This window comes from Onychomys torridus, chromosome 3 (assembly GCF_903995425.1).
Source record: "Onychomys torridus chromosome 3, mOncTor1.1, whole genome shotgun sequence".
NCBI classification, from domain to species: domain Eukaryota; kingdom Metazoa; phylum Chordata; class Mammalia; order Rodentia; family Cricetidae; genus Onychomys; species Onychomys torridus.
Window position 1 is genome coordinate 65568619 of NC_050445.1, and position 27159 is coordinate 65595777.

A 27159-nucleotide genomic window follows, 5' to 3' on the forward strand; every position below is an offset into this window, starting at 1 on the left:
TTCCAATCATTTCTTCATTACAGTGGTTCAGGGTGCCTAAACTGCTTATTAAAAGACAATGTAATATGGGGCTGGAGAGATGGCTCAGTGGTTAAGAGCACTGGTGGCTCTTCCATAGGACCTGGGTTCAATTCCCAGCACCCACATGGCAGCTCACAACTGTTTGTAGCTCTAGATTCAGCAGATCTGATACCCTCACATAGATAAAACAATGCACAGAAAAAAAAAATCACTTAAATGTTTTTTTTTTTTTTTTTTTTTAATTAATGTTAAAAAGAAAGAAAAATGAGGAGATGGTTTAGCAGGCACAGGTACTTGCTGCCAGGCCTGACAACTTCCACATGATAGTGTAAACACTTTAAGAAGTGTAAGATCTGTAAGAAGTGAAGTCAATATAAAATGAGAAACAATCTCTAGGTATCAATATACTTTTAAAGTTGGGTGAGCTTTTGTGTACTTTTTTATATTCGTTTACTTGGGTATGTCTGCATGACTAAATGAGTGTGGGCACACATGGAGGTTAGAGGGCAACCCCTGTGGAGTCTGTTCTCTCCTTACACCACAAAGACTCAACTCAGGTCATCAGGCTTAAGGTGAGCACATTTACTGGCTGAGCTATCTTGCTGGACCTACTTTTAAAGTCTTAAAAACCAGGCTTCTAATAAGCTCTTATGAAATGAAACGCATGACCCTTAGAAGCAGACGATTTTCCAACCTGATATACATACTTTTGCAGGGTCAATATAGACTCTACGTTGGTAAGATTAAAAGAGTTTAAGGTGGGCAGGTATGATGGCTCAGCAGAAAAGAACACTGGCTGCCAAGACTAACAAACCAGATTCAACTGCTGAGACCCATATAACAGAAGGATAGTGGTCTCGTGCAAGTTATCTTCTGACCTCCACAATATATGCTATCGTGCACATGCACACATAGAAGCACATAAATAAATGTCACTTAAAAAACATGTAAAAAAAAGCTTAAGAAAGCCTGCTGCTGGAAAAGGCTATGCTAACACTTCTAGAACTATGAATTTACAGGTCATAACTGTCTGGTCCTGACTTGAAGCTAAAACCTGTCACTGTCTGAACCAGGGCTATTTCAGCCTCAGCATGCACTCTGCTGCACTGAAAACAGGCAGAGGCTCAATGAATGGAACACAGACTCTAAGGCTGTAGCAGATTTAGGACACTCCTCTATGGGCCTTACACCATGAAAAACCTCAATGGATGTCAGCTGAATTGCCTGGGGCATATCCAAATGCCACTGGAAAGGGCTGATTCTCTGAGGAAATGATCTGTATTGGGTTGCTGATCAATTTGTATTCCTAACACAAGACTAACAGTATTCCTAACTTGCCATTCTTGTAAGTTGGGGTAGGAACATAACAAGAAGTATGACCCTATGGCTTATAAAAACCCTGTCATAAGCTATCCTAATGAAAAGGTATTTCTTCTTTTATAGAAACACTTAATTTTAGGTAAAGGAAGAGTTTTAATCTGAGAGGAAATACCCACAAACTATACAAAGTATGTTGAACAAACAGGATATGAATTTAACAGGTACATGAGCTAAAAGAACATACAATATGATTGCATTTGCAATATAATTTTAATGTTTAATTCATTGATTTTTACAAGATGATATTCATAGTCCTTTATTAAAAAAAAGGAACTACAAATATCTTTCTCCATTGAATTTTAATTCATTTTTAAGTACCTAGCAACTGTTAAATCCTTTTTCTGGCGAGAGTAACTTAACTATTCTGAAGAAATTCCCTCTACCATAATTATGGCATGGTTCATAGAACATTTACTGAAGGAGTAGAACAATTCACTGGAGAAAAAAAAAAATCCTTAGGGTAGAAGCACAGCTCAGTGGAGAGGTGTCTTGAATAGAAAGATCACAAACATACATCCTCCTTTGGCCCACCTTTTCAGGACCTGCTCTTCTCTGACGAATTAAAACAGAAACACACAAAGGAAATCCCTTCATCTTCTCATAGCCAAGCTTACAAATTACCTTGCACTTGAACTTATTTCTCTCCTCTCTTCCTGTTTCAATGAAAGTACATCCCTGCAGAACAAAGACACAGTTCTGTATTTACCTGTGGATAGCCTTCCTTTTTCAATTCTTTCATTTGCCTATCTTGTCCACAGTACCAATTCCTTAGAATCCAGAAATGATGCTGATCTGAACATGTTCTATTACTATCTATCTTTAAAAGAGAATCAAAAAACTCCTTTACAGGATGGCCTTCTCAGTAAATGCTCAGTCAAGTGTATATCTACACTGGAAAGAAAAAAAAGTGTATTTGAACCCTCCCCAAAAGCTCACACTGGAGTCAAATTCCAGCCATACTGATGAAGTGAACAAATAGTTCTTAAAAGATGAAATACAAAATGGCCAACAATGTGGAAAAACTGCTCAACATCACTAGACACCAGGGAAATATAAAATAAACCCTGAGATGCCATCTCCTCCCCAAGTCAGACTGGCACTCATTAAGAAACCAACAGCAAATGTTGGTGAGGATGCAAACAAAATTAACGCTTACTCGCTGCTGGTGAGAATGCAAATTAATCCAACCATCACAAAATCAGTAATGAAGGCTCCTCAAAAGACAAACATTACACCTATCATATGACCCAGGTATTTACTCCAAGAATTCCAAGTCAGCATCACAGAGATACTTGTACACTGTTGTATTATCATTCACAATGGGTAAATTATGGAATCAACCTAGCTGTCTGTCAACAGAGGAATGGACAAAGAAGTTATGTACATTTCGTGTCATTTGCAGGGAAATGGATGCAATTGGAGATTATTGTGTTAAATCAGACTCAGATAAATATCATGCTCTCTCTCATTTAAAGATTTTTAGATTATATATAAATACATCAAATCATGTATGTATATATGACATGGAAAGAGAAGTGAAATTGTTTAGGAGAATGAGGGACTAATGGGAGGTATGAGGCTATGTGTGTGCTATCAGGACAAAGTAGGTACAATATGTCCTTAGGAAAGCCAACATAGTGTATAATCAATATATGCCCCAAAAAGAATAAGCAGTCTATATCTAATTAACCAATCTATGTATATGTGCTCATATTTTGCTGATTATAACAAGAATTATCACCTAGGAACCAAGTCATTACATTCTGATGTTTCATCAGGCTTTTATACTAACTTCTAAATATATATATATATATATATATATACACACACACACACACATTTGTATTTGAGAAATGAGAGATGTGTGCACTTCAATATTCATGTCTTTATTTCAAAGAGGATGAGAACACTTGGATCAGATCATCACTGATATCCATGTAAAATAACCAAATAAACATAAAAAGGCTGGAGGTTGCTTATTAGCTAAAGCGTTCGCTCCCCAAACATGATAGTCTGGTAACCTGAGTTCAACCCCTGGAATCAGTTTAAATGAGGAAGGAGAGAATCTACTCCACAAAGGCTTCCTCTGAACTTTCTATGAGCTCCAGGACATGAGTGCCAGCTCTCAACACATACACACATCATACACATACAAACAGTAATAATAATAAAAATAATTATTTTTGAGACAGGGTCTTACTATGTAGTTCTGGTTGGTCTTGAACTCAAAAATATCCAACTGCCTTTGCCTCCCGAGTGCTGAAATTAAATGCACGTACCACTACACCCAGCTAACAAGTATTTTTAAAGGAAAAAAAAAAAAAACCTCTAAAAGACTGCAAATCGCCAGGTGGTGGTGGCGCATGGCTTTAATCCCAGCACTCGGGAGGCAGAGGCAGGCGGTGAACTCTGTGAGTTCGAGGCCAGCCTGGTCTACAGAGTGATTTCCAGGAAAGGCTCCAAAGCAACACAGAGAAACCCTGTCTCAACAAACAAACAAACAAACAAAGACTGCAAATTCACATACACTACATAAACATAGAAATTTTAAATCAACACCTGAGCTTTGTTCATCTCTGAATATTATAGCCAGAAGTGGTGGCCTGGGGCTCTAGTCCTGGCACTCAGGAGGCTGGGGCACAGGCCCTCCAGGAGTTTGAAAGCAGAAATAATTTAAACAGTGAGCCTCATGAGCTAGGGGAGAGGAGAGGAAAGGGAAGAGGAGAGGAGGAAGGGGAAGAAGAAGGGAAGAAAGGAAAGAGAAAGGAAAAATAGGAAGAAACAGATGCAAGTTCTATGTTTAATATCGTGGAGTTAAATTTCAGATGGTAATGAAAACGTTGAACAGTACAGCTTAAACATGTGTGCAGAAGTGACCTTCTACAAAGACCAAACCCCTGGTTCATAATGAGATGATCTCGGTAAGATTTAACATTTTATTGCTATAGGAACCAAATACAAAGTTTTTCCTCAGGTTGACTAACTGTTACCAAGGCCACAGACCTAAACTATCTCCAATTAGAAACTCTCTAGTATCAGAAAACAAAACTTGAATCCCATGTCCGCTTAGTTTTGGATTTCATTTTCTATCCCGTACATCTTAATGAAGTAGTGAAGGACCACAGAGGAACATGTGGTCTGTATGATTAACAAAACTATCAAGATTTGAGTCTTACTGCACTGCTGCTACACTATATCCTGAAGAGATGGAGCAAAGTGAGTGATTCTTCCAGTCGAAAAGTTAGGATAGAACTCAAAATACAGTCTGACATCACGGCAAATTACTTGAAAAATCTAAGGCGTTGTGATATTATGTCAAGTACACAAATTTCAAGACTTATTGGCCAAAAGAGACTGAATTAAGGGCAAGACCCCTCTGTAAAACCTAACTGCTCCAAATAAAGAAGCTAAGAAACAAACACTGGCTACATAGAACTGAAGTCTATGAAAGGCTCAGCTACCATGGTCCCCAAACTCTCAATTCAGGTTAAAAAGGTGGAAATCAGTGTTGATTTTTCTTGAAAACATGAAAAAAAAAAAAAAAAAAGCTATGACATTGATGTAACTTCTGATAGAAAAGGCACCTAAACGAAAGACGTGTATCTTACTGTGAGTGTTAGAAAGCACCACAGTCAATGATAGTAATCAATAATGCATATACATCACAGGGATGAAAAGATGTTTAATCATCCCCAAAATAGCATATAAAGTTAGGAACTACAACTTATACAAGGGGTAAATGTTACCCCCTCCCAAAAAGGATCAGTAACTTCAAATACAAACGAAAGGTATAAGACAGTGTTTTTTTTTTTTTTAATGAGAGAAACAGAGCAATTAAATATTCAAAGTAAAAATTTAGATGTGATTTTCAGGTTAACTCCTCAGAAGAAAGCTATATTTTCTTTTTTAGAAATATAAACTCATGGGGTAAAAGTACTTTTGGACCGCCTACCACATGCCAGGTTATTCTAGATATGAGGAAATCCCACAGAAAAAGCAACCGAATCACAGGCCCATAGAGTTTACACTTTACACACGCTAACATAAAGTGTCATTTCCAAGCTATCAAACAAGGAAAGGGAGAAGGTTGCAATGCTTAAGAGCAATCAGGGAAGACTTTACCAAGTGACGTCTGCGTTTACAAAGAGCGAAAGGAGGGGGTCAGACACCATCCACAGGAAAAATATTCCAGATGAAAAGAACAACTGTGGATGTTCAAGTACAGAAAGGAGCCAGACTGTGGTGAGGAGAGTGAGGAGAAGTCAGAGTAAGTTCTTGGAAGGTTTCTTTAAACGACTTCATTTTCATCCGGAGGGAGAAGGAAAGCCACTGGAAGCTTTTTGCAAGGAGGGAATGACCTGTTACATTTAACCGGGCTGGCTGGTTGACGGGGTGGGGAAAAACAAGAAACAGGAGACCATTTCCGAAGTAGCTGTAGTCGTCCAAGGGAAAGCAGTGACAGAGGAGCGCCACTCCAACGGGATGTACTCTGAAGAGAGAGCAGAGCAGCTCCAAAGGGGAGGAGAGTGGGAACAGAGAAGAATGATGGCAGCTCCCTGTCATGGCACCTGGAAGGGCGGAGGAACGAAGCTGGGAGATGGCAGGCAGCACAGTTTAAGTGAGAGCTACTTCTATGTGAGGTACTTACAGATATCATGTACGGTATATACAGCGAGGTACTTCCAGCTATCTCATACGGTATATACAGTGAGATACTTCCAGCTATCTCATACAGTATATACAGTGAGATATAGATGTCACATACAGTATATACAGTGAGATACAGATATCACATACAGTATATACAGTGAGACACTTACAGCTATCTTGTACAGTATACACAGTGAGATATTTACAGACATCACATACAGTATATACAGTGAGACACAACTATCTCGTACAGTATATAAAGTGAGATACTTATAGCTATCTTGTACAGTATATACAGTGAGACACTTATAGCTATCTCGTACAGTATATACAGTGAGACACTTACAGATATGTCATATAGTATACACAGTGGTGAGATACTTACAGATATCACATACAGTATATACAGTGAGACAGTAATATAAATAACCCAAGTAAAAGTATTAAAGGGTATGGATAAGGAAAGTATATAAAGCATCAAAACAAAGTCAATGTGAGTTTCAGGTTACAAAATAGAACACTGACATCATGGCATGTGCTATATTTTTAAAAAATGGTCCTTAATGCATAGCTGATGCTACCTAGATCCAAAAGGAAAACTCACTAAATGGATGGGTCTCCTTAAGTCATATTCTGGCCAGCAGACAAATGACTTTCCCAAGTAAATGGACCTGTACTCTGTCCCTTCACTCCAGCATATCCTGCACATGCTACTACATTAATCCACCTATGTCCACGTGTAACAGGTAAAGAAACTGCCTGCTGAAAGAACACTGGCTCCTCATTTGGGTCCACAAGGTAACTAAAAAGAATCAGGAGAAAAGTCTGGCATCTCTTGTCTTCCTTTTATACCTGTCACTTTCTTTGGCTCAGATTCCTGCTCAGCTCTATGTAGACATATTAATCACTTAAAGACTATGTGTCTAAAAACTGATAATAAACAGTGAATCAGTCCTACATTTATCTAACAGTCTCATTCCCTGTCAAGGCTGAACGCACAAAGAGTAATTAAAGTATTTTCCGTCACTCTTTATGAAGCCCTGTTCCATCTCAGCCTGCCCTCACTGTCCTAAACCTACAGTCACCCTGGACTGCAGGAACAGTGAAGCCTTACAGAGAGACCACCCAAGGATGGAAACCGAGGCTGTTTCTCACTAGTGACAGGAAATATCGGCTTAAATGATAAGGACTTTTCCCAAGTCCCTCACAGAAATGGAACAGAGTTATACAGGCCACTAGAGTAGTTTGACCAAGAACACTACTCTTACAGAGGACCTGAGTTCAGCTCTCAGCACTCACAGTGGGCAGGCCACAACTACTTATAACTCTGGCTCCAGGGGATTTGCTCCGCTTTTCTTGCCTTTATGGACACCTGTATACATGCATAAATTTAAATCATTTTTAAAAATAAAATTGTATATCAGAGTTCTTCATTTAATGCACAAAACACAGAGAAATGAATTGAGAACTTTCTTAAATTCTCCAAGTGGCATTCTAGCAACATAGGGAGAAATATTTAACTTCATACAAGATAGATAACAGCAATCCTAGCAGCACCTGGGAACTTGTTAGGAAAGAACACTGGGCCCCCACCTGGATGCCCAGAATCAGAAACTCAGGAATGGGGCCCAGTGTTTTGTGTACTAATAAGCTACCTAGATGACTCTGATACATGGCCAACTTGGAGAATTCTAGCTTAGAGCACTAAGGCTCAGTTTTCTCAAGGAGTCAGATGAAAAAGACTATTGGACTATATAATCCTTGAGCACTGGAACCTTATACATCTGATATTTAACACCTGGAGTTTTTGAGTCGTTAAGAAAAACCAGATGTTGCCACTTCCTGAGTTGCCCTACTTCTCACCATTATATGATATCAAATTATCAGTCTAAACTTTACTCCCGCTTCATAGTCCTCCACATTATATACAAAGTTGTTTTTCCACTCAGAATATCATGTAATATGTTTTAGTGTTAAATCTGTGGATGCCATGTCAAATCAAGTTTGGGGGCGAAGTCTCATGTGCCAACATGAGTCCCAAGCACACCTCTTTTCAGAAGTAGAGAGAACCTGAGCTGAGCTGAAACAGCCATTCTATTTAAATGGTTTGGTATATTTGTTTAAATGATTAGTTAGGAAGAGAAAATCATCTTTATTTTTACAATTGCTTTGGGGAATTAAACATATCATCAAAACTACCAATGCCTTACTTCCTTATTGGCAACAGTGCACTCCCTTCTCTGATTCCTTATTCTGAACATTGACTATTGCAGGGGAAAGAAGAATCTTAACATTAGTAAGTGCTACTCAACTGTCCAATGGCATGGCATACCAGGCTAGCATCTTGTCTTCCACTGTCTTATCAGTTCAATACTAAGTTTCTCAGAAACTAATCTCAGCATGTGGACAATAACTGCTTCATTCATGTAATGTGGCAATTTTCTGGCCAACACTTATCTTCCTGATTATACTCCATCCCACACAGAGAGTGCCTGTAGAAAATCAAGGGTAGAGCTGGTTGATACTTTCTGTCCTCAACTGAAAACTATTTTAATTACATTCTAACTTTATTTTTACAAGATTTCTGAGGTAGAAGCAACATCAGATAATAAGGGGCCAAAGGGAAGGCAATATAGAGTACATGGAAAAGAACATGGGTTTGAGAATATTGGACTTAATGAGCTCAAGGATTTTTTAAAAACTTATAAAATTATATTTATTTATGTGTGTGTACAAATGCTTTTTGAGGTTATGTAGACTGTCAAAGGACAACTTTCCTTCCATCATATAATTCCTGAGGAATGACCTTGCATAGGGAGGTATGGTGGCGAACACTATCTAACCAGTCCTGAACTCAAGCCTCGATTCAAGCTCTGTTTATAAGACAAGAGCACCAGTACTATTATACTATTTTATACTGTTGATATCCAGGCTATATTATAAGACACAAAGTCTTTGAGAATAGGCATATATTCATATACAAATTCAATATTTAATAAATATAGGAACATATTTTAATATATCAGATGAACTTCTTTCTAGAACCCATACCTAATTATGTTATAACCAGATTAACTTTACCAAACAAAAAACATGATCTTGCCCAGTTTTATTTTAGAATATTATAAAGGCAGCTCACCCTAAAGAAAATTCCCTGTAAAAGCTGGCACTTAAAAGCCATTTTCACTATGAGGACTCTGGATCATAGCTCCCAACCCTTCACTAAGTTATAGGATGCCCATCTTGACCACAGGATGAACTTCCCACCTAAAACTGGACTGATGTGTTTATCTGCTTTTCTGGTGATGTGTAAATTCCTGGAGAACAAATGCATATCCCACTCAAGGTTAGCTCCTTTGTCTTCATGGTGCTAGAGGTTAAACTTAGGGCTGCCCCTGAGCCTTGTTCAGTTTTTATAAATACTCATATTTATTTTGTGTGTGTGTGAGAGAGACAGAGAGACAGAGAGAGAGCATGCCACATGTGTGCAGAGAGAGGGAGAGAGACAGAGACAGAGACAGAGAGACAGAGACAGAGAGAGAGCATGCCACATGTGTGTAGGTGGCCATGGTGGCCAGAAGTGAGTAAATGATTTTTTAAAATTTATTTTTATTTCATGTGCATTGGTGTTTTCCTGCATGTATGTCTGTGTGAAGGTGCCAGATCCCCTGAAAATGGAGTTACAGACAGTTCTGAGCTGCTATGTGGGTGCTGGGAATTGAACCTGGGTCCTCTGGAAGAGCAGCCAGTGCTCTTAACCGCTAAGCCATCTCTCTAGCCCTAGCCTTATTCAGTTTTATACTCACTGTATATTTATACTTGCACATAAAATTCTTTAAATTAACATTATTTATTGTGTACAATGATAAATTTCTGTGTTCTCCAAAATATCAGCTTCCAATTTGATAATGTAGTCAATCATGTTCATCTCTCTGTTTGTAAATAACTTAGTGGGGGGAGGCATGAAAACCTTTTAAGCATGGCAACTCAAGAGATTATAGAGAAAAATTCCAAGTTCCTAATTTAAATGTAAATTTGTGTCACATGAAGCCAAATCTGCATTATTTTTCTAAAAGAGAAAAAAATTAACTCAGAGGAACTCGTTATGGGGTGTTAAGAGGGCACGGTTCTTTTGTCTTGGCTCCATTCCAAAGCTAGGACACTGTTAAAACACCCAGAGGCGTGGATGATGACAGAAGAAATAGGCGCTGCTACTCAGCCTGGAGTGTCACCTCAAGGCCACAGGCGCTAAGACAGGATGACTAACCAGAAAGACAAATGAGCATGTGTTACTGACAGCACTGTGGAGCCACCGTGCTGCCCCAGACAGTCTACATCTGATTTCTTACTACTTAGGAAACAGCCTGTAATTTGTTGTTTGTTTTGTGAAATTGGGAATGTAACTCAGCCTTGGCTGTACAATAAATGTAAGGCCAGTCTGGAAAATGACTCGAACCAATCCAAACCAAAAGGGGTGTGTGTATGAGCGTGTTGTATGTGTGCATACACAAACCATCTATCCTAACCATGTCCGTAAAAAGGACTAGGAAGCACTCACACTCCAGCAACAAAGAGCACGCGTTCCCAGTTCTTTGTTATAAATACCTATCATCTTTACAAACCCAAAGCAAAGAGGCTTCTTGTGGAAATGGAAACTGAGGCCAAAGATGTCTGAAAAAATTCACATAGTATGTATTCCTGAAGGGTAGTATGTGGGTTGTATAACAGGCTTTGTTTTCAGAAAACAGACACTAGTATTTCAGGGTAAAGGCACACATGTCTGAAGCTTCCTTCCTCAGAATGTTACAAAAGACTGATAAAACTGTATGTACTGAGCCGGGCACTTGCAGGCAGAGCCAGGCGGTCTCTTGTGAGTTCGAGGCCAGCCTGGTCTACAGAGCGAGATCCAGGACAGGCACCAAAACTACACAGAGAAACCCTGTCTCAAAAAACCAAAACAAACAAAAAAACAAAACTGTATGGGCTGAACGTGTATTTATGCATGGAGACAGAAATGGTATGCAATGAAAGAAATGTAGCAGAATATTAACAGGGAAAGACATCCACATGAAGGTATACAGTGCAGCTCTTTGTACTACTAGCATCTTATGAATTTGAAATTGGCCCAGTTATCACTGTCAGAGACCAGAAACTAAATGGAAACTGGCTAAAGCCCAACACACCTTCCTCTACTATACTGAATGGATGCATTGACAAGGAAGGCAAGACTTTTACACCTTTAGTGTAAAAGACATCTGAAAAGGCTTTTTCTTCAGAAATTTTAAGCTGACATTTTAAAGCCCAATGATAAAAGAGAATCTTCATTTGTTCATCTTTATAGCCAAGCATCAAACACGTTTATAGTTCTGTCTCTGGTACACTGTTAAGCACTTCTATTTCTAGCATCATTCCAATCAGAAAAATGTAGTAACTTGAGTACTACCAAAGGGTTTACAAGTGAAACAGAGAGACTACGGGTGTCAGGTTAAATTGTGTTTGTGTGGAGTGTGTGTATGTGAGAGAGAGAAAAGAGACAGAGAACAGAAGAAGTAGCAAGTGCTGCTGTTTTTTAAGAATTCAAGAATTATTAATGACGTGTTCTATAATCTTAAAAACAGAAGAGCATGTGATTGGTAGTAAAGGTCACTGGCCAAGAGAAAAGCAAGCTGTTAACAGACTTTGATTTTTAGAAATGAACAAAATGGGGAGAAAAGTGTTAATAGTAGAAAACTATGCTTCTAAAAAGTTAGGGTCCAAGAAACCAGACTGAACTGTATCAAAATGCTGCTAAGCCATAAATTCTACTCACCGAGTCTGAATGAGTATTTTCATTGCAGGGCCCAAACTCTCCAATGCCTTTAGAGAGAGTCACAGTCAAGCATGTAGACTGGTCAATTCAGTGAAAAAGGAATATACCTTTGTAGAGGCAGAACATAAACCCAAACGCTCACACACAGTGCAGAAAAGGTTAATGAAATGAAGTGCTAAAATACACAGGAAAGCCAGGTATCTAGGGTGGGGAGGGAAGAGGCAGTTTGAAGAAAATAAACTGAAAAGTCCAAAAAAACCACTGTTCTCCCAGTAAGGTCATTTTGAGAAGGTAAACAAGATACCTAAGCATTTTTAGGATAATGCAGAAAAACTCCAACAATACTGAGCTGACTGTTAAAATCATTTTTTGACAAATGTGTCCCATTTAAAATTAGTACGTGAAGGAAACACTTAAAAATTTAGCTTAGATGGACAATGTACGCACCCTCAGAGGGAAAACACTGTTCAAAGCACCGAGGAAAGCTTTCACCTCCATTCATGGAGAGTCAGAGAAACTTCATTCACACTTCTTCCAGCAACTGTATTTACTCAGCTCCAAAGACACCTTTGACCTTTTACAGGTAAGCTGTATAAACGTATGCACTTCACTTTCACAGGCGAGCACGCCCAGGAAAGGAAGAGGAAGGACAACCACCTCTCTCCGAAGTGAGGAGTGCCACAGGAGTATAAAAAAGTGGTTAACAGGACTCATGGCTCAGCAGGCACCTGTTTATAGCCCTTACTTTATAAGATTGCACGCTTTGCAGGACTCTTTCATAGCGTAAACTCGGGGTTCTTAGAGAGAGGTCAAATAAATCAAACTATTTCCCCTCTTTTCCCCAAAGATGATAGAAATCAGTGCACTTTTAAAGAAGGCTTGTCCCGTGTAACTGCCCACCCACTCCCTCATGAAAACACTCAGATCTTCTTATTCAGAAGCTGATTTTTACAGAGAACAGAAGCCACACCTTCAACGACTCAAGTCTGCACAGTGTTGGGCTTCTGTGCCAAAAAAAGTCCATTTCCAGAAAGACAGTTGCTGCTACATCTTCTGAGCCTGCTTCAAACTAAAGCCTGTGAAGTGTAAAGTTACACAATCAACTGCTAAAAGGTTTTTTGGGGGGGAGGGGAAACTAAACATATCTCTTGTTCTTAAAAACATAATAGTTTTCAAGAAAAAAAAATCACCAGTGCTACCATACTACCTTAGAGTAGTTTACAGAATAATAGCAGAGCTTGCAACACACAGAGTACCATTATTTTTAGATTATCATTTGCTTTCTACAATGCCTTGAAAAATAGTAATGCATGAAGACACATGACAGCTCTATTGTCCAATCACTGACAGCATTAAAATTATATTTTAATCTAATTTCTGGAAAGTTCTCAAAAGCAATCTAAAAAAGCAAACTAAAATTTAATGAGAAAAAGTCTAGTCAAATAGTAATCAAAACAGTAAGACATTAACAGTATCCCAAGTATACTAACTAAAAATTCAGACCTTTTCGCATTCATTCTTCAGATTTACCAGTAAAGCTTTCCTGGAATGGGTCGTTTCAATACAAGATTTTTTTTCACCATGCCATTCTGTATGAATGGAGCTTTGTGAGAATGGAACCTCTTCAGGAGCTGCTTCGTTCGTTACAGCTCTACCTCCAATTTCCTCCGACTCAAACATCAATGTAAGAACAGTTCACACAAACAGGGAGAGGAATGAGGGTACAGAGGAGCGTCCATTCTTTTGTTTGGGTGGCAAAACCAACAAACATAAAGGATCAACGGTGCCATTTGCACCTATCTCCACCCATGACAGTCCTGAAGAGCACTTTTAACCTATTCGCTCCTCGGTACTCGGGGTCCGCGGAGTCAGTGGGATCCAAGGCTTTCCACATATCTCAGCAGTGAGCTCCCGGGTTCTACAGAAAATGCAGGAGGGCACGAATCTTTTGAGGACAGAGGGACGAGGCCATGTAGACATGTGTGGAGGATGGGGCGCGCCGCACAAACCGGGAGGCTTGCAAAAACGTGAGCGTGAGAAACCCGGTGGGGCAGACAGGATGCTGTACCTGTTCGGGGATGGGGACAGAAGGGACGACGGGCACACTCACAAGAGACAGGGAAGGGCGTGAACCAGGCAGCTTTAGACAGCCTCCGCCCGAGCCGAGCCGCGAAGCAGCAGAGACTTACGGTTACTTCTCCGGGCGGGGACCGGGGTCGCGTGGATCCCGCAGGTCTGCAGGTCTTCCTCCGCCGCGGTCACCTGCCTCGGGTGACCTCGGGGCCACTGTGCGCCCCACCCACCCGCCGCCAGCGGCTGCGGGAGCCCGAGGATGCGCGCGGGAGGCCCGCGGGAAGCGCTGCGCGAGCCCGACGCGCCCGGCGAGCTCACACTGGGCGGGCGCCCCCCATCTTCCCGGGCAGCGCGCCGCGGCTCTCGGGGTCGGGAGGAGGGGGCGGTGGCGCCTGCCTCCGCCGCTCGGTCAAGTCCAGCGCATGGTTCGTGCCGTGGGTGTGCGCGCGCAGCCGCGGAGGCCGACCTCCCCTGCCTGGCGTCGCGCTCCGCCGCCGCCAACCCCGCGAGCTCACAGCTGCCGGCCGCCCGCACCAGACAGCTGCGGCCGCCCCACGAAGTGGCACGAACCGGCACGGACGGCGGCACCCCGCAGACCGACCCGGAAGCTTTTCCGCCGCAAACCTTAAGCAGGCTGGAGGGAGGGGGCGTAACCCCGGAAGTTATTTCCCGGCGCCGGGAGCGGCGGGATGGCAAGCTGAGGCCTAGGGAGTCCCAAGTTTGTGCAGCAGCTGCAGGGTGACTGGGGCCGAGGAGAGGGAAGGACTGGGGAGCAGGTGCCCAGAGACCCGAACTCTCGGGGCGGGCGGCTTCTGGTGACGACCTAGGGGCTTCCTGCCACAGGAAGTTGGGTCGGGCTTCTGGGCCTCGTAGAGACGCAGAAGGAATGAGCAGACGGTGAGGGCTCCTCCATCCACCGGTGGCTGCCCCACCCTGGCTTGGATGTAGCCGCCGGTGCGAAGATCGGCCGCTCGCTCGGGTGAGTCTTGTCGATTTCCTTCGCGGAAACAAGGAGAGGCACGATCCGGATCCCCGCTAGCGAAAACGGGTGGGACAGCGAGCCTCTCCAACTAGGTTCTGCAGGCAAGGAGTGTTACTTCTAAGAGCAGGTACCCAGAAGCCAAGGTCGTCTTTGGGGTGAGAGCCTTGGAGCAAAACAGCTTGCATTTTTCCCAATAATGGAACATCGATGGGTGGTGGCAGGGGACACTTCCCAGGCAGTGTTGTCATTGTCGGGAAACGATCCCCAAGCTTATCGCTTGTAGCTTTCTCCCTTCTTTCGGAGTTCTTCGTTCATGGTTTTTGCCTGCTTGCTTTGCTGTCCCCGCCCCTCGGTACTTGTACCTTCACCGGAAGCCTTTATGTGAATAGATTTCAGCTCCATTCCTCTCCCACTCTCTCGACCAACTGACCCACAAAGGAATATTACCCCAGGTTGGGGCACTAAGTAACTATTGTCCGCCTCTCCTTTCTCAATTGTAATGATCACCCAAAATGCTCCCACGAGTTTCTAAAAAGATCACAGAAACCTCTCCCAATTATGAACCATCTCCACTTACATAAGTCCTCATTGTATCAGGCGTTTATGCCTGAGCATTTCCTCCGGTGCAGTGAGCCATGTAACATAGTAACAATTCCTTTATTTCTTTTGACTAGTTTTCTCTTCCTCTCCTGTTGTTCTGCTGCACCTGCCTTACCTTCACGGCTGGTGGCTTTGGTTATTTGCTGGCTTCAACCTTTTGTTTCCTTTTATGTCATTGGAAGACCATTTTAAGTGTTCCAGTCCAAATACTTCTTGAAAACCAATTTTAAGAATATTTGGGGGATATGTTAATAGTGAATGATTTAAAATATATGGTAAGTATTAACAAACGAAACAGAAATTTTCTTGTCATGAACTGATTGAGACAAGAATTAGTTTACTTTAAATTCTGCGTAGAAAGTTAACAGCTTCTTCATTCCTCCTTTAGGTACTTTATAGACAGCATTGTTTTCTGAAATTGCCATGTATTTTGTAAATAAGTGCTTTTTAAAGAAGTTTGCAGTCTTTAAGTCATCCATATATCCTATTGTTTATAGTTTATTATTATGTTTTAGTCATTAATCTAAGGTGGAAATAATTGCTAAACAGGAATTTTTGAGAAAAGTCTCTTTTTCACATTCGCTAAGCAGCTCTTTTGCATGTGGTGGGTTTTCAGAATGATCTTAATAAAATATTTGAACTGAAAAAATTCCATGAACTATATATATAGAATGGGAATGAATCTGTCCTCAAAACTTTAAATGAAATGAAATGTCTTCATCGAAATACCTTAGTTTCTTTGCTACAAAATCAATGAAAACTTTTGTAATTCAAAAAGTTTAATTAAGACAAATATTTGGGAAGTAATACTTGATAAGCTTTTATATTAAATTTTATTTAAAATGTCAGAAATTACTGTATTTTGAAAGAATTTCATTTTCATAAAATTTTCAAAAGTAAGGCATTTTTTTAATTTTAGGAAAATGAGTTAGGGTATCAAAGTGACATCAGCTGCATCTCAGAAAACAGAATAAATGTGTCCTCTTAAGTAACATTTTCAATCATTTCTTGAAAATGCTTTTTTTTCCTCTCTCCTGAGAGTTGAAGCAGAAACAGACTCATTAAATATGAAAAGACCATTTTAATGCCTAATGGGCCTTTTTAAAAATTGAAGAAAGTTCATGTCACTGTGACTAGAAAGGAAACTCTTTGGTTGATGTTCTTTCAGAAATTTACTGGCATATCACTGAGTGGAACCTTTAAAAGGCAAAAGGATAAAGTTATATTCTGTCCAAGAGAAGGTTTTCAGTGTAGTCGTGAAGTGTTATTACCTAATAGCACTGATCAGAGAGAACACTCAGCAATCAAGTCTATAGCTGGAATTCAATTATTTTTTCCAAAACTGCTCAGTGGAGACTTAAAAAATAGTTTTTGGGGGATAGGGAGGATTACATACATCGACACGGCGACTATATTTAGAAGAAGAACTTTGGATTATCTAGGGAATTGATAACAGAAATGGAAAAGATTTTTTTTTTTTTTGGTCAAATGACCCAATGGTTCAGATGGGCATCTCCAAATGACCCAGTGGTTCAGATGGGGCATCTCCAAAGACAGTTATAAACCTTAGGTTAGGTCATCCATATGTCTAAATCAGTGTTTTCTTGCTGAAAGTTGTGGAGTATCACTAAGTATAAACAAAGCAGCCAGCTACTTCCAGCTTCCAAACTTAACATGTATTTGTATATTTTTATGGAAAATAAGAGTCTATTATTCTGAACCACTATTTCGAGTCATTATTTACTTTATATTTTATAATGATACCACCTTTTTAAGCCCCAAAGACAGATTCTTGATGAAAATAAAGTTAAAGTAAATTCTGGCTTTCCTTTTAGGTATTATATATTGTAATGTATAAAAATCAACATTTTATAATTCAAAGTGAGTATTTAAAAAATATTTAAATACTTAAAAACCATTTTAAAAGGTTGTTGGACTGGGTATAATGTTACATATATGTATTTTTTTTTTTTTTTTTTTTTACCTTGCCACCAGTTATGTCATTTATTCTTCCAAGGAACTTTTTGTTTGTTTTATAAAGCAATGGGAAATCCAGAAAACATAGAAGATGTATATGTTGCAGTTATCCGTCCAAAGAATACTGCCAGTCTCAACTCGCGGGAGTACAGAGCTAAGTCCTATGAAGTGAGAAAATTAATAACATTTGTTTCCTATCATTGACTGTCGTTCTGTGTACCATTTGCATATAGAGCATTCTGAGCATATACTACAGTTATTATTAATGAGCTACTTAGTTTAGATCTCTACCCAGTTGTTTCTTTTCTGTTGCATACCTTTCAATAACTTGTCATTCATTTACATGTGTAAATTATTAGATTAAAAAGTTATTTGAGGGACTGAGATGTAGATCAGTTAACAGAGTGGTTGACCAGCATGCAGCTTAAAGGTCTGAGTTTGATTCACAGCAACTGCATAAAACCAAGCAGCATGGACCTTGACTACACAGGGAGCTTGAGGCCAGCCTGGGCTACAAGAGACCCTGCCTTACAAATGAAAGAAAGAGAGAACAAAAGGCAAAGTCCCGATTTTTTGGTTTTGGTTTTTGGTTTTTGGTTTTTTTAGAGACAGGGTTTCTCTGTGTAGCCCTGGCTGTCCTGGAACTCACTCTGTTGACTAGGCTGGCCTCAAACTCAGAGATCTGCCTACCTCTGTCTCCCTAGTGCTGAAATTAAAGGCATGAGCCACCATGCCTAGCTCATGATTTTCTTAAGTTTATTTACTTAGGTCTTTGTATAATTTATGGAATAACTCAAAAATTAAAAACATAATAAAAAATAAATTTGTTCAGACTTTTAATATAAAGATTGATATTGGTTACTTCAGATTATTAATTATATCTGTATGTGTGTTACAGTTATATATCACATATATAAATAAAACTGAATTGCTTTTTTTCTGTATAAGAGAAATAAGCCTAATTTCTCTAACATTGGCCTTAAATTGCTTTTGTAAGGTTATCTGAAGCTATTTCCCACTCTCAGTTGCACTATAGATTGACTTGGGAAACTACTTATACTAGGAGCCCAGTTGTTATGTGTTCTGATTTAATAGGTCCAGAGAGAAGACTAGCATTGGTACTACTTTAAAGCGTCATAAGTTATACTGTAATGTACACCTAGGGTTGAGAAAGGCTGTCAGATTACAATAGTACTCTAGGGCAAGTGCATTCTAAACTTTGTATTAATGCCGTTTTTCCTCATCTAAGATTTTATTGCATGAAGTTCCCATTGAAGGACAGAAAAAAAAGAGAAAGAAAGTTTTGCTGGAAACTAAACTTCAAGGCAGCAGTGAAATAGCACAAGGCATATTGGATTATGTAGTAGAAACTACCAAACCAATTTCTCCTGCAAACCAGGGGATCAGAGGTAGGAAACTTCCTCTCTCGCTTCAGCTAACAGTTTGTTTTTAGTAGTTAAAAAGAAAAATTTGTGTGTGTGTGTGTTGGGGTGGGGGGTTGGAGGGAAGAGTCGTCTTGTTTTGTTTATTTTGTTCACTATGTAACTAGCTGGCCTGGAACACAGTATATAGACCAGGCTGGCCTTGAACTTGCAGAGATCTGTCTGCTTCTGCCTGAGTGCTGGAATTAAAGACTTGTGCTGTTTGTGCCTGGCCCAGAAAAATATTTTCTTTAAATATTTTAAAATCAGGGTTGGGGATTTAGCTCAGTGGTAGAGTGCTTGCCTAGCAAGTGCAAGGCCCTGGGTTCGATCCTCAGCTCCGGGGGAAAAAAATAAAAATAAAAAAATTTAAATCAATTTCTTTCTGTGTTCCTTTCCATTTGAAAAAGTAGGAAAACCTCAGGAAGTTGTCAAAGTGTAGTCCAGAGCCTTGAAGAACTGTCTTCAGTGTAATTTTATTAATTTTTATTAGCAAGTATTAATTGTACAAAATAGATTTAATTATAGAATTTCCCGGTGTAATTATGTACTTTATCGTTTTCACCGTTGCAGTTTAGTGCCAGTCCACCCTGCTCTGGTCCTCTTCTCCCCACAGATAACTAACTTCTGTCGAGCCCACACCATGTAAGGAATTACACAGTTGGTGATTAATTTATGGGGAGACTGCAGGTTACTTTTGCTATCAGTATGCTTTTCTAGATAATTCTCTTTGAGCTATTATTGATATTTCTACCAGACATAAGCCTCTCTCTATGGCTAAGTGAAACATAATATTCATGGATTAATTAGCCCCCACCCCCCAAATCTTTAAGTTACCAAGATAATATAGTTTTCTTCTCATTTTGGTCATAGGAAGAAGAGCCTTTTCAAAAAACCAAACTGAAAAAGTGTTATAAAAATATTAACCTTGGCCAGGCACTGGTGGCATGTGCCTTTGATCCCAGCACTCTGGAGGCAGAGTCAGATGGATCTCTCATGACCAGCCTGATCTACATAGTGAGTTCCAGGACAGCCAGAGCTACACAGAGAAAACCTTGTCTAAAAAAAACCCACAAAAAGTAAATAAAAAAGAAAAAGTATTAACCCTGAAAGATTGTAGCCCTTTTAAAATATTAGATAATGTGTAGCCTGTGCAAATTATTGAAAAGTAATAACCTATTTTTTAGCCTCTAAGAATCAGAGAGGAGTCATGACATTTATAAATTGTATGTATGTTATGATTTAAAAAGGAAAGTGTTCAGGGGCTGGATAGATGGTTGAGTAGTTAAGAGTCCTTGGCGGCACTTACAGAGGACACAGATTCGATTTCCAGCATCCACAGCTGTCTGTAGTTCCAGCTCATAGGAAGTTTCTAGTACATTAAAGTATGGCCCTGAATCTGTTAGTTGATTGTCTATATATTGATCCTGTAGTGTCAAAATTTACCAACATCTAGTTTGATTTTTTTTAATTAAAAACTTTGTATGTTGTGTATGCATGCATGCCTGTATTGCCCATTTGTGTGTGTGAGTATGGGTCATGCTTATACCATAGCTCGTGTAGAGATGCTGGGGCAACCTTGAGTGTCTCTGTCCTTGCTTTCCACCTTGTTTGATAAGGGATTTCTTGATTCCTACAGCTGCATTCATCAGGCTAGCGGGCCTTCAAACTTAGACTTATCCCAGCTACATCTCCCATCTTTCTGTAAGCCATAGAGTATAGGCACACAGTAATGTGCCCAAACTTACATGCGTTCTGAGAATTCTCACACTTGTGCAGCAAATACTTTTCCCACTGAGTCTTCTCCTCAGCTGCCAGAATTACCAGTTTTTTTTAGTGCGTATAGTATAATATAATATATAATAAACTGCCTTTTTGTATGTTTGAGTTCCTTTTCTAAAATCTTTATTTTCTTTAGTCTTTTTCTGTATGTTTAAAAAAATTTATTAGTATTAATTTATTATTAACTTTTTTATATATAAAATATATTATATCTCTAATATATATAATATTTAATATAAAATTAATGTTAGTATTGATATTTAAATTTTATTTATTTTTGTGCTGCAAGAGATCAAACTCAGACCCTTGCTCCTGTTGGACATGAGTTATACCAATGAGGGCTATCTCCAACCCCTAAAAACTTGTTTTCTAATCCTGAAGGCAATTTGTAAGATTTACATATCTATTATCTTTAGCCAGGTATGATGCTTTGTACCTGTAATCTTGACCTTGGGTTTGAGTTAAAATTAAAGGCTAGCCTGGGCTATAATGAAGGACTCTATCTCAACAAAGCAAAGAAGCAAGAAAACATCCTCTTACTTATCTTTACTCTTTTTTTAATGAGGAAAACGCGTGGTACTGATGAAGAAATTTCCTCTCGATGGAGAGAAAGCAGGCAGAGAAGCGGCACTGTTCATTGTTCCGTCGGTTGTCAAAGGTTAGTTAGATTTTTAGGTAGTTTGAATGTCAATTGGAAATTTACTGAAGTCTTAGGAATGCACATTTATAGTTACTACTGTAATATTGTTATACATGCTTTTAAGTTAACAGGAGAAAAAAGTTGTCATAAATATTTTAATTTTTAGGGAGTGTATAGGCTTCTTGGCTAATTCATACTGGTTTTCATTTCCATTTTTAAGACGGAGATGTGAAGAGAGGAGTAATTATAATTAAAGTACTCAGGTTAAGGAGCTATGGCTCAGCAGTGACTGTGCTTCCAGAGGACCCGTTCAATCCTGTCATTCAAACAGTGGCTCACAATCATCTGTAACTCCAATTCCAGGGGGTCCAGCACTGTCTTCTGGCCCCTGAAGACACCAGGCGTACATGTGGTAGACAGACACACTTGCAGACAAAACTCATAGACATGACATAAAATTAAAATGAAAAAAGTATTATGGCTGGGCAGTAGTAGAACTCACCTTTAATCCCAGCACTCGGGAGACAGAGGCAGGTGGATCTCTGTAAGTTCAAGGCCAGCCTGGTCTAAAAAGTGAGTTTCAGGACAGCCAGGGATACACAGAGAAACCCTGTCTCTAAAAAACAAAACAAAACAAAACAAAAGTATTCTGGTTATAAAGCAATTTTTCAAAGGATCTACTATTAATAGGCTAAAAATATACATGTAACTTATAATGAGACCAAGAAAATGTCAGTTGTAGTTCTAAAATGTTACTAACATTTACAGAACATAAATCTAATATAAAATTTTTTATTGAGCTTTTGACATCTTGGACTAATAGAAAGCAATTTTGAGTTTCAGTTCAGATCCTATAGCTAATTCATTCTGAGACTTTAGGTGAATCTTTAAGATTTAAAATTTAACTTTATGTAAGTAGAGACAACATTATTCCATGCTCCACTTGATTCATAGTATAGAGAGAATTCATTGAGGCATTTGATAAGAAATTACTTTCTAAACCTTAGAGTGTTGGCCTCATGTAGGATAGTGATACTTCTGATAAAAATTTAATGACCTACTTTAGCAGCCTGCTGCTTTATGTATTTGCATTATTTTGTTGGCCAGCTCTAGCACACAAGATTCATTCTTCTAAGTGTTTTCAAGTTTTAAAAAAATCTAGTATTTTAAATGTTGTTAAAATCTTAGTAGATTGTACAACATTATTGAGGAAGAGATTATAAAGATTATAAATGTTGGGGCCAGAAGGCTGGCTTACTGATTAAAAATGCTTGCCATGCAGTCCTGAGGACCTGAGTTCAATCCCAGGAACCCACATAAACCAGCCCAAACACCTGTGGAATCCCAGCATTCCAATTGTGAGTTTGGGAGATAGAGACAGTAGAATGCATGAATTAAAAACTCATGGGCCAGCTATCCTGGAGTCTGCTACACATAGCAGAAACAAGACACACATTGTATCAACAAGGTGAAAGACAAGAACCGCTCCCAAAAGTTGTTCCCTGATCTACACACAAACACACTAAATAACATTTAAGATAGTAAATGCTGTTTTCATCAAAATGGACATCTTACAGAGCTAGCTGTCACTTGAATCCAGGCCTTGCAATTCCAAATCCAGAACAATTTCTGTTAGTTCACAAATTTTGAGAACATGTTCTGCATTAAGAAAATGTATTTGTAAACTTTATGTAATAGAATAATTTCTTTTTCTTTTTCAGATAATACTAAATATTCATATACTCCAGGATGCCCAATTTTTTACTGCTTACAGGATATTATGAGAGTTTGTAGTGAATCCAGTACTCACTTTGCAACACTTACAGCAAGGATGTTAATAGCCTTGGATAAGTAAGAAACACATTAAGAATATTTTAATTCAATCATAATTGAAATTAGCCTAATGTACACTTCTGGAAAATATTAATGAAAAATAACCTATTGTATTAAAAAATGGTCAGATTTTAGGTTATAAGGATGAAAAATCCTCCAACTAAGACTGCCTTGCCTACTTAGAGGATATAAGTTTTATCTTCCCAAAAGAAGAAGCACTTCCCAGCTTTCAGGATAAAGATTCTTATCTTATAAAAATAAGCATAGTAGTTACTCTTGTCAGTGAGCAAGTCGTAGTCTGTCTTCTTTTGTGTACTAGCACATTTCAGGAGGCCTGATATAGAACGACTTCGTACTTTTTAAAGGTGTTTTATGATTATAATGGCATAGACTTAAGAATAATTGCTGTATCTACCGACATAGTTTTGAAGTACTTAACGCTAAAACTATTTTAAAGCTGAACATAATATTAGAACGTGTCACGTCAGAATTGTAGAGTAGTCTGACTTTCTCTCCTTAACTTTTGAACACACCCGCTCTGCCTCTTTTCCTCTCTGCCAGGTGGCTAGATGAACGCCATGCACAGTCTCACTTTATTCCAGCTTTATTCCGACCTTCTCCCCTTGAACGGATAAAGACAAATGTTATAAACCCTGCGTATGCTGCTGAATCAGGTCAGACAGAAAACTCACTACATATGGGCTATAGTGCACTAGAAATAAAGAGTAAAATGTTAGCCCTAGAGAAAGCAGACACCTGCATTTACAACCCCTTGTTTGGATCAGATCTCCAGTATACAAATCGGGTAAGCATTGAATTTTGACTCTAGTTTCAAAAGACATTTCAAATATAATGTTTTCTAACAAAGATGCATTACCTGTTATTCTAAACATTAAAATAACATCAGTGCTTTATATATATGAAAATCAAGTATATGAGACTTTTAAGGAGTTTTTAATTTTATTTTTTTTTCCCTTTTCTAGGTAGATAAAGTGGTAATAAATCCATACTTTGGTCTAGGAGCTCCAGACTACTCAAAAATCCAAATTCCCAAACAGGACAAATGGCAGCGAAGCGTGAGCAGTGTCATGGAAGACAAGTATTGTTGGGTTACTTTATTGGCTTTCACAGCTTGCTGTTCAAATGTGTCTAGGCAGTGAGTGAGCAGTGTGGCCACTGGCCCACAGCTGCACAGTGATAGGTAGTGAGTGAGCAGTGTGGCCACTGGCCCACAGCTGCACAGTGATAGGTAGTGAGTGAGCAGTGTGGTCACTGGCCCACAGCTACACAGTGGTAGGCAGTGAGTGAGCAGTGTGGCCACTGGCCTATAGCTGCGCAGTGATAGGCAGGTTTCCTAGATGGAGCACATCTGTTTTGAAGTAATGTGAGTTTCCACAGTGTTTATACTTTCTTCATTTCTTTTTTATGATTAGAGAACGACAGTGGGTTGATGACTTTCCTTTGCATCGAAATGCCTGTGAAGGAGATTCAGAATTACTAAGCCATCTTCTCAATAAGGGATTTTCAGTCAACCAACTAGATAATGACCACTGGGCACCCATTCATTATGCATGCTGGTAAGTAGATTATTCTTTTTAGGAAAATTGAATTCATAATTATAATATTATTGTTTCTTATCAAAAAAGTGTTCTCATTCCAGACAGCATCTGTGTCATGTTTGTCTTCATTCTGTTCTGACCCTTGGATTACTGTGTGTATGCCACTGTTCATAATCGCCAAATGTGCCACAAATAAAGCACTGGCAGTCTTCTTAGCCATAGCAAGCCATACAGTAAGATGGCCAATGTCAGTGCAAGCTGTGATACTGCCCTTCATGATACTGTTGTTTTGTATTACATTGGTTCATTCTTACTGTAAAATTGACATTTGTTATGTACAGGAGATTTGACCTTATATTATCTTAGGAAGTTATCCATTAGATGCATGATGTTAAAGACACGTTGAATAAATATAAAGAAAGTAAAAAAGAAAAGAAAATTATCCACTTAGGTCTTTCAGAATCTAAGGGACCAAGAAGCCTACCAAATCCTTCTGCAGAGATTCTTAGAACCTCTACCTTCTATTTTATCAGATGTAAGGGCTGGAACAGATTGGGTTTGTGCTTTGTGTTCGCTGCCCAGTACACCTCGTGGCACTGCTACTCTTCTCCCATAATAGTGCTTCTTAGCTGAACTGAGTTCTTACTTCACAGCAGTAACAAACTGTTAGAGATTACTGTCTCCAAAAGACAGAGTCACTCCATTTTTTATGAGATTGCTTTTAATGTATTGTCATAAGGGATCTGACTTTTGTAAATAACACTACATCTTTTACTTCCTATTAAATGTCCACAGTATCTTAGTTGTGTCCCACTAAACAAGGAACTTCACCTCTCCGCATTTCAGTTTACTCATCTAGAAGTAAATTACAGTAAGTAGGGTTGAGAATAGCTTGGTGCTAGACTTGCCTAGTATGTACAAAGCCCTGGGTTCAATCGTCAGCACTACAAAAAATAACAAATAGTAAGTAATTAGACTGTTCTAGAGTTCTTTTCAATTCAAATTTTTTATTTCTCTGATTCTAATATTTGTATCTAGCTGTTTGATGGTTATATTTAGTCTATGTCTCTAAAATTTTTGTTTTATCTATAAATATGCTCTTGATAGGGAATGTAGTTCAGTGGCAGAACACTCAATCAATGTACATGAGGTCCGAGGTTTAATCCCTAGTAGCAGAGGAAAAACCAACAAGCTTTTATATTTATATTTAGGGAGCTACCCTAAATAATCTTTACCTGATCTCATAGATGTTCCTTCATGTAACTAATAAATACTGGTAATAAAAACAATACTTAGAGGTAAAAAGAAGATGTAGATTACACTTCAATCCTCAAAATTCACTGAAGAATTGGGAATGATAGCATCAGTGAACAATAATTTAGGAATCCCAGACTTACGGATTTGAGTGTGCTTTCCATTTTGTAGCAGAGGTTATTTTATTCTCTAGTAAAGGAAAAGGGAAACTTTGTATTGCCTACTTCATAAAAGCACAAATAACAATGTCTAAATCTAAAACGTACTAATTTTTAGTATTCTTAGTTATAATTTATTAGTAGTAGAATACAGAAAGAAAAGTTTCTCCTTTGATAAAATTTTCTGTCAATTGAAAATAATGGTCATTATTGGATGACTGTGAATCTGAAGAAAGAATGTTACAGTCCAGGCTGGGTGGCACATACTTGTAACCCCAGCAATTGGGAAGCAGAGGCGAGAGGATCACTACAAGTGTGAGCCCAGCCTTGTCTATATACCAGGCTCTATATTAAGATCCTGTCTCAAAAGCAAAAGAATACAAACTAATGAAAAGCTTACTTTATTTTGGAAATGTATTCTTAGTCACTGACTGATGACAGGATTATGAAGGGATACAGGCTATTTCAGGTTTGGTCCTGTCTTTTTCCTTTTTTTAACCTAGGTTGACCTTGAACTCTTGATCTTACTGCCTCTGCCTGCTAAGTGCTGGGATTACAGACAGACACTGCCATTCTTGGTCCTATCTTTATAAGATTAAACTATATGATTACCCCTTTGGATCTCATCCTTAAAATTTTGCTAAGATTAATTATTCTTAAACTTTTTGGTTTGAGATCCACTTTTTTCTTTGGAAGTTATAGGATCCCAAAGAACCTTTGGTTGTGTGGAACTAATATAGTAATATTTAATGTATTAGAAATAAAAGTGAAAATGTTTTTCTTGATACCAAAAAACCATAGTATGTATAAAACAATAAAATGTAAAGGACCATGGCATTGTTTTATAGTATCACAGATCTCTTGTGTGTCTGGCTAGCAGATGTCACCTCATTTCTCCTTCCCCTCCCAGTTCTTCCTTCAGTCTGTTTCAAAACATGTCAGGAAGCTTCTAGAAGACTCCATCCTATTCCTTTGTTCATTATTACTATTGACTATTACGTTGTTGTTCTTGTTATTATT

General features: G+C 38.8%; 2 protein-coding genes across 3 annotated transcripts in view; one reads left to right on the plus strand and one right to left on the minus strand.

The window, feature by feature from the left end:
- Positions 1-13989, minus strand: part of Ankib1 (ankyrin repeat and IBR domain containing 1) — a 106870-nt gene extending 92881 nt beyond the window's left edge. The window contains 1 exon segment of the mRNA XM_036180574.1: positions 13971-13989. The gene's annotated coding sequence lies outside the window, so the exon portion shown is untranslated.
- Positions 13990-14606: 617 nt separating this feature from the next.
- The window catches only part of Krit1 (KRIT1 ankyrin repeat containing), a 37001-nt gene continuing 24448 nt past the window's right edge, over positions 14607-27159 (plus strand). The window contains exons 1-8 of one of the 2 annotated variants that reach the window (XM_036180575.1): positions 14607-14912; positions 17511-17660; positions 18742-18901; positions 21261-21353; positions 23057-23186; positions 23730-23973; positions 24152-24267; positions 24602-24745. In XM_036180575.1, coding sequence (XP_036036468.1) covers positions 17559-17660; positions 18742-18901; positions 21261-21353; positions 23057-23186; positions 23730-23973; positions 24152-24267; positions 24602-24745 — 989 coding nt within the window. In that variant the 5' untranslated portion in view covers positions 14607-14912; positions 17511-17558. The remainder of the gene's footprint in view (positions 14913-17510; positions 17661-18741; positions 18902-21260; positions 21354-23056; positions 23187-23729; positions 23974-24151; positions 24268-24601; positions 24746-27159) is intronic. The other variant, XM_036180576.1, reaches the window with a different exon arrangement.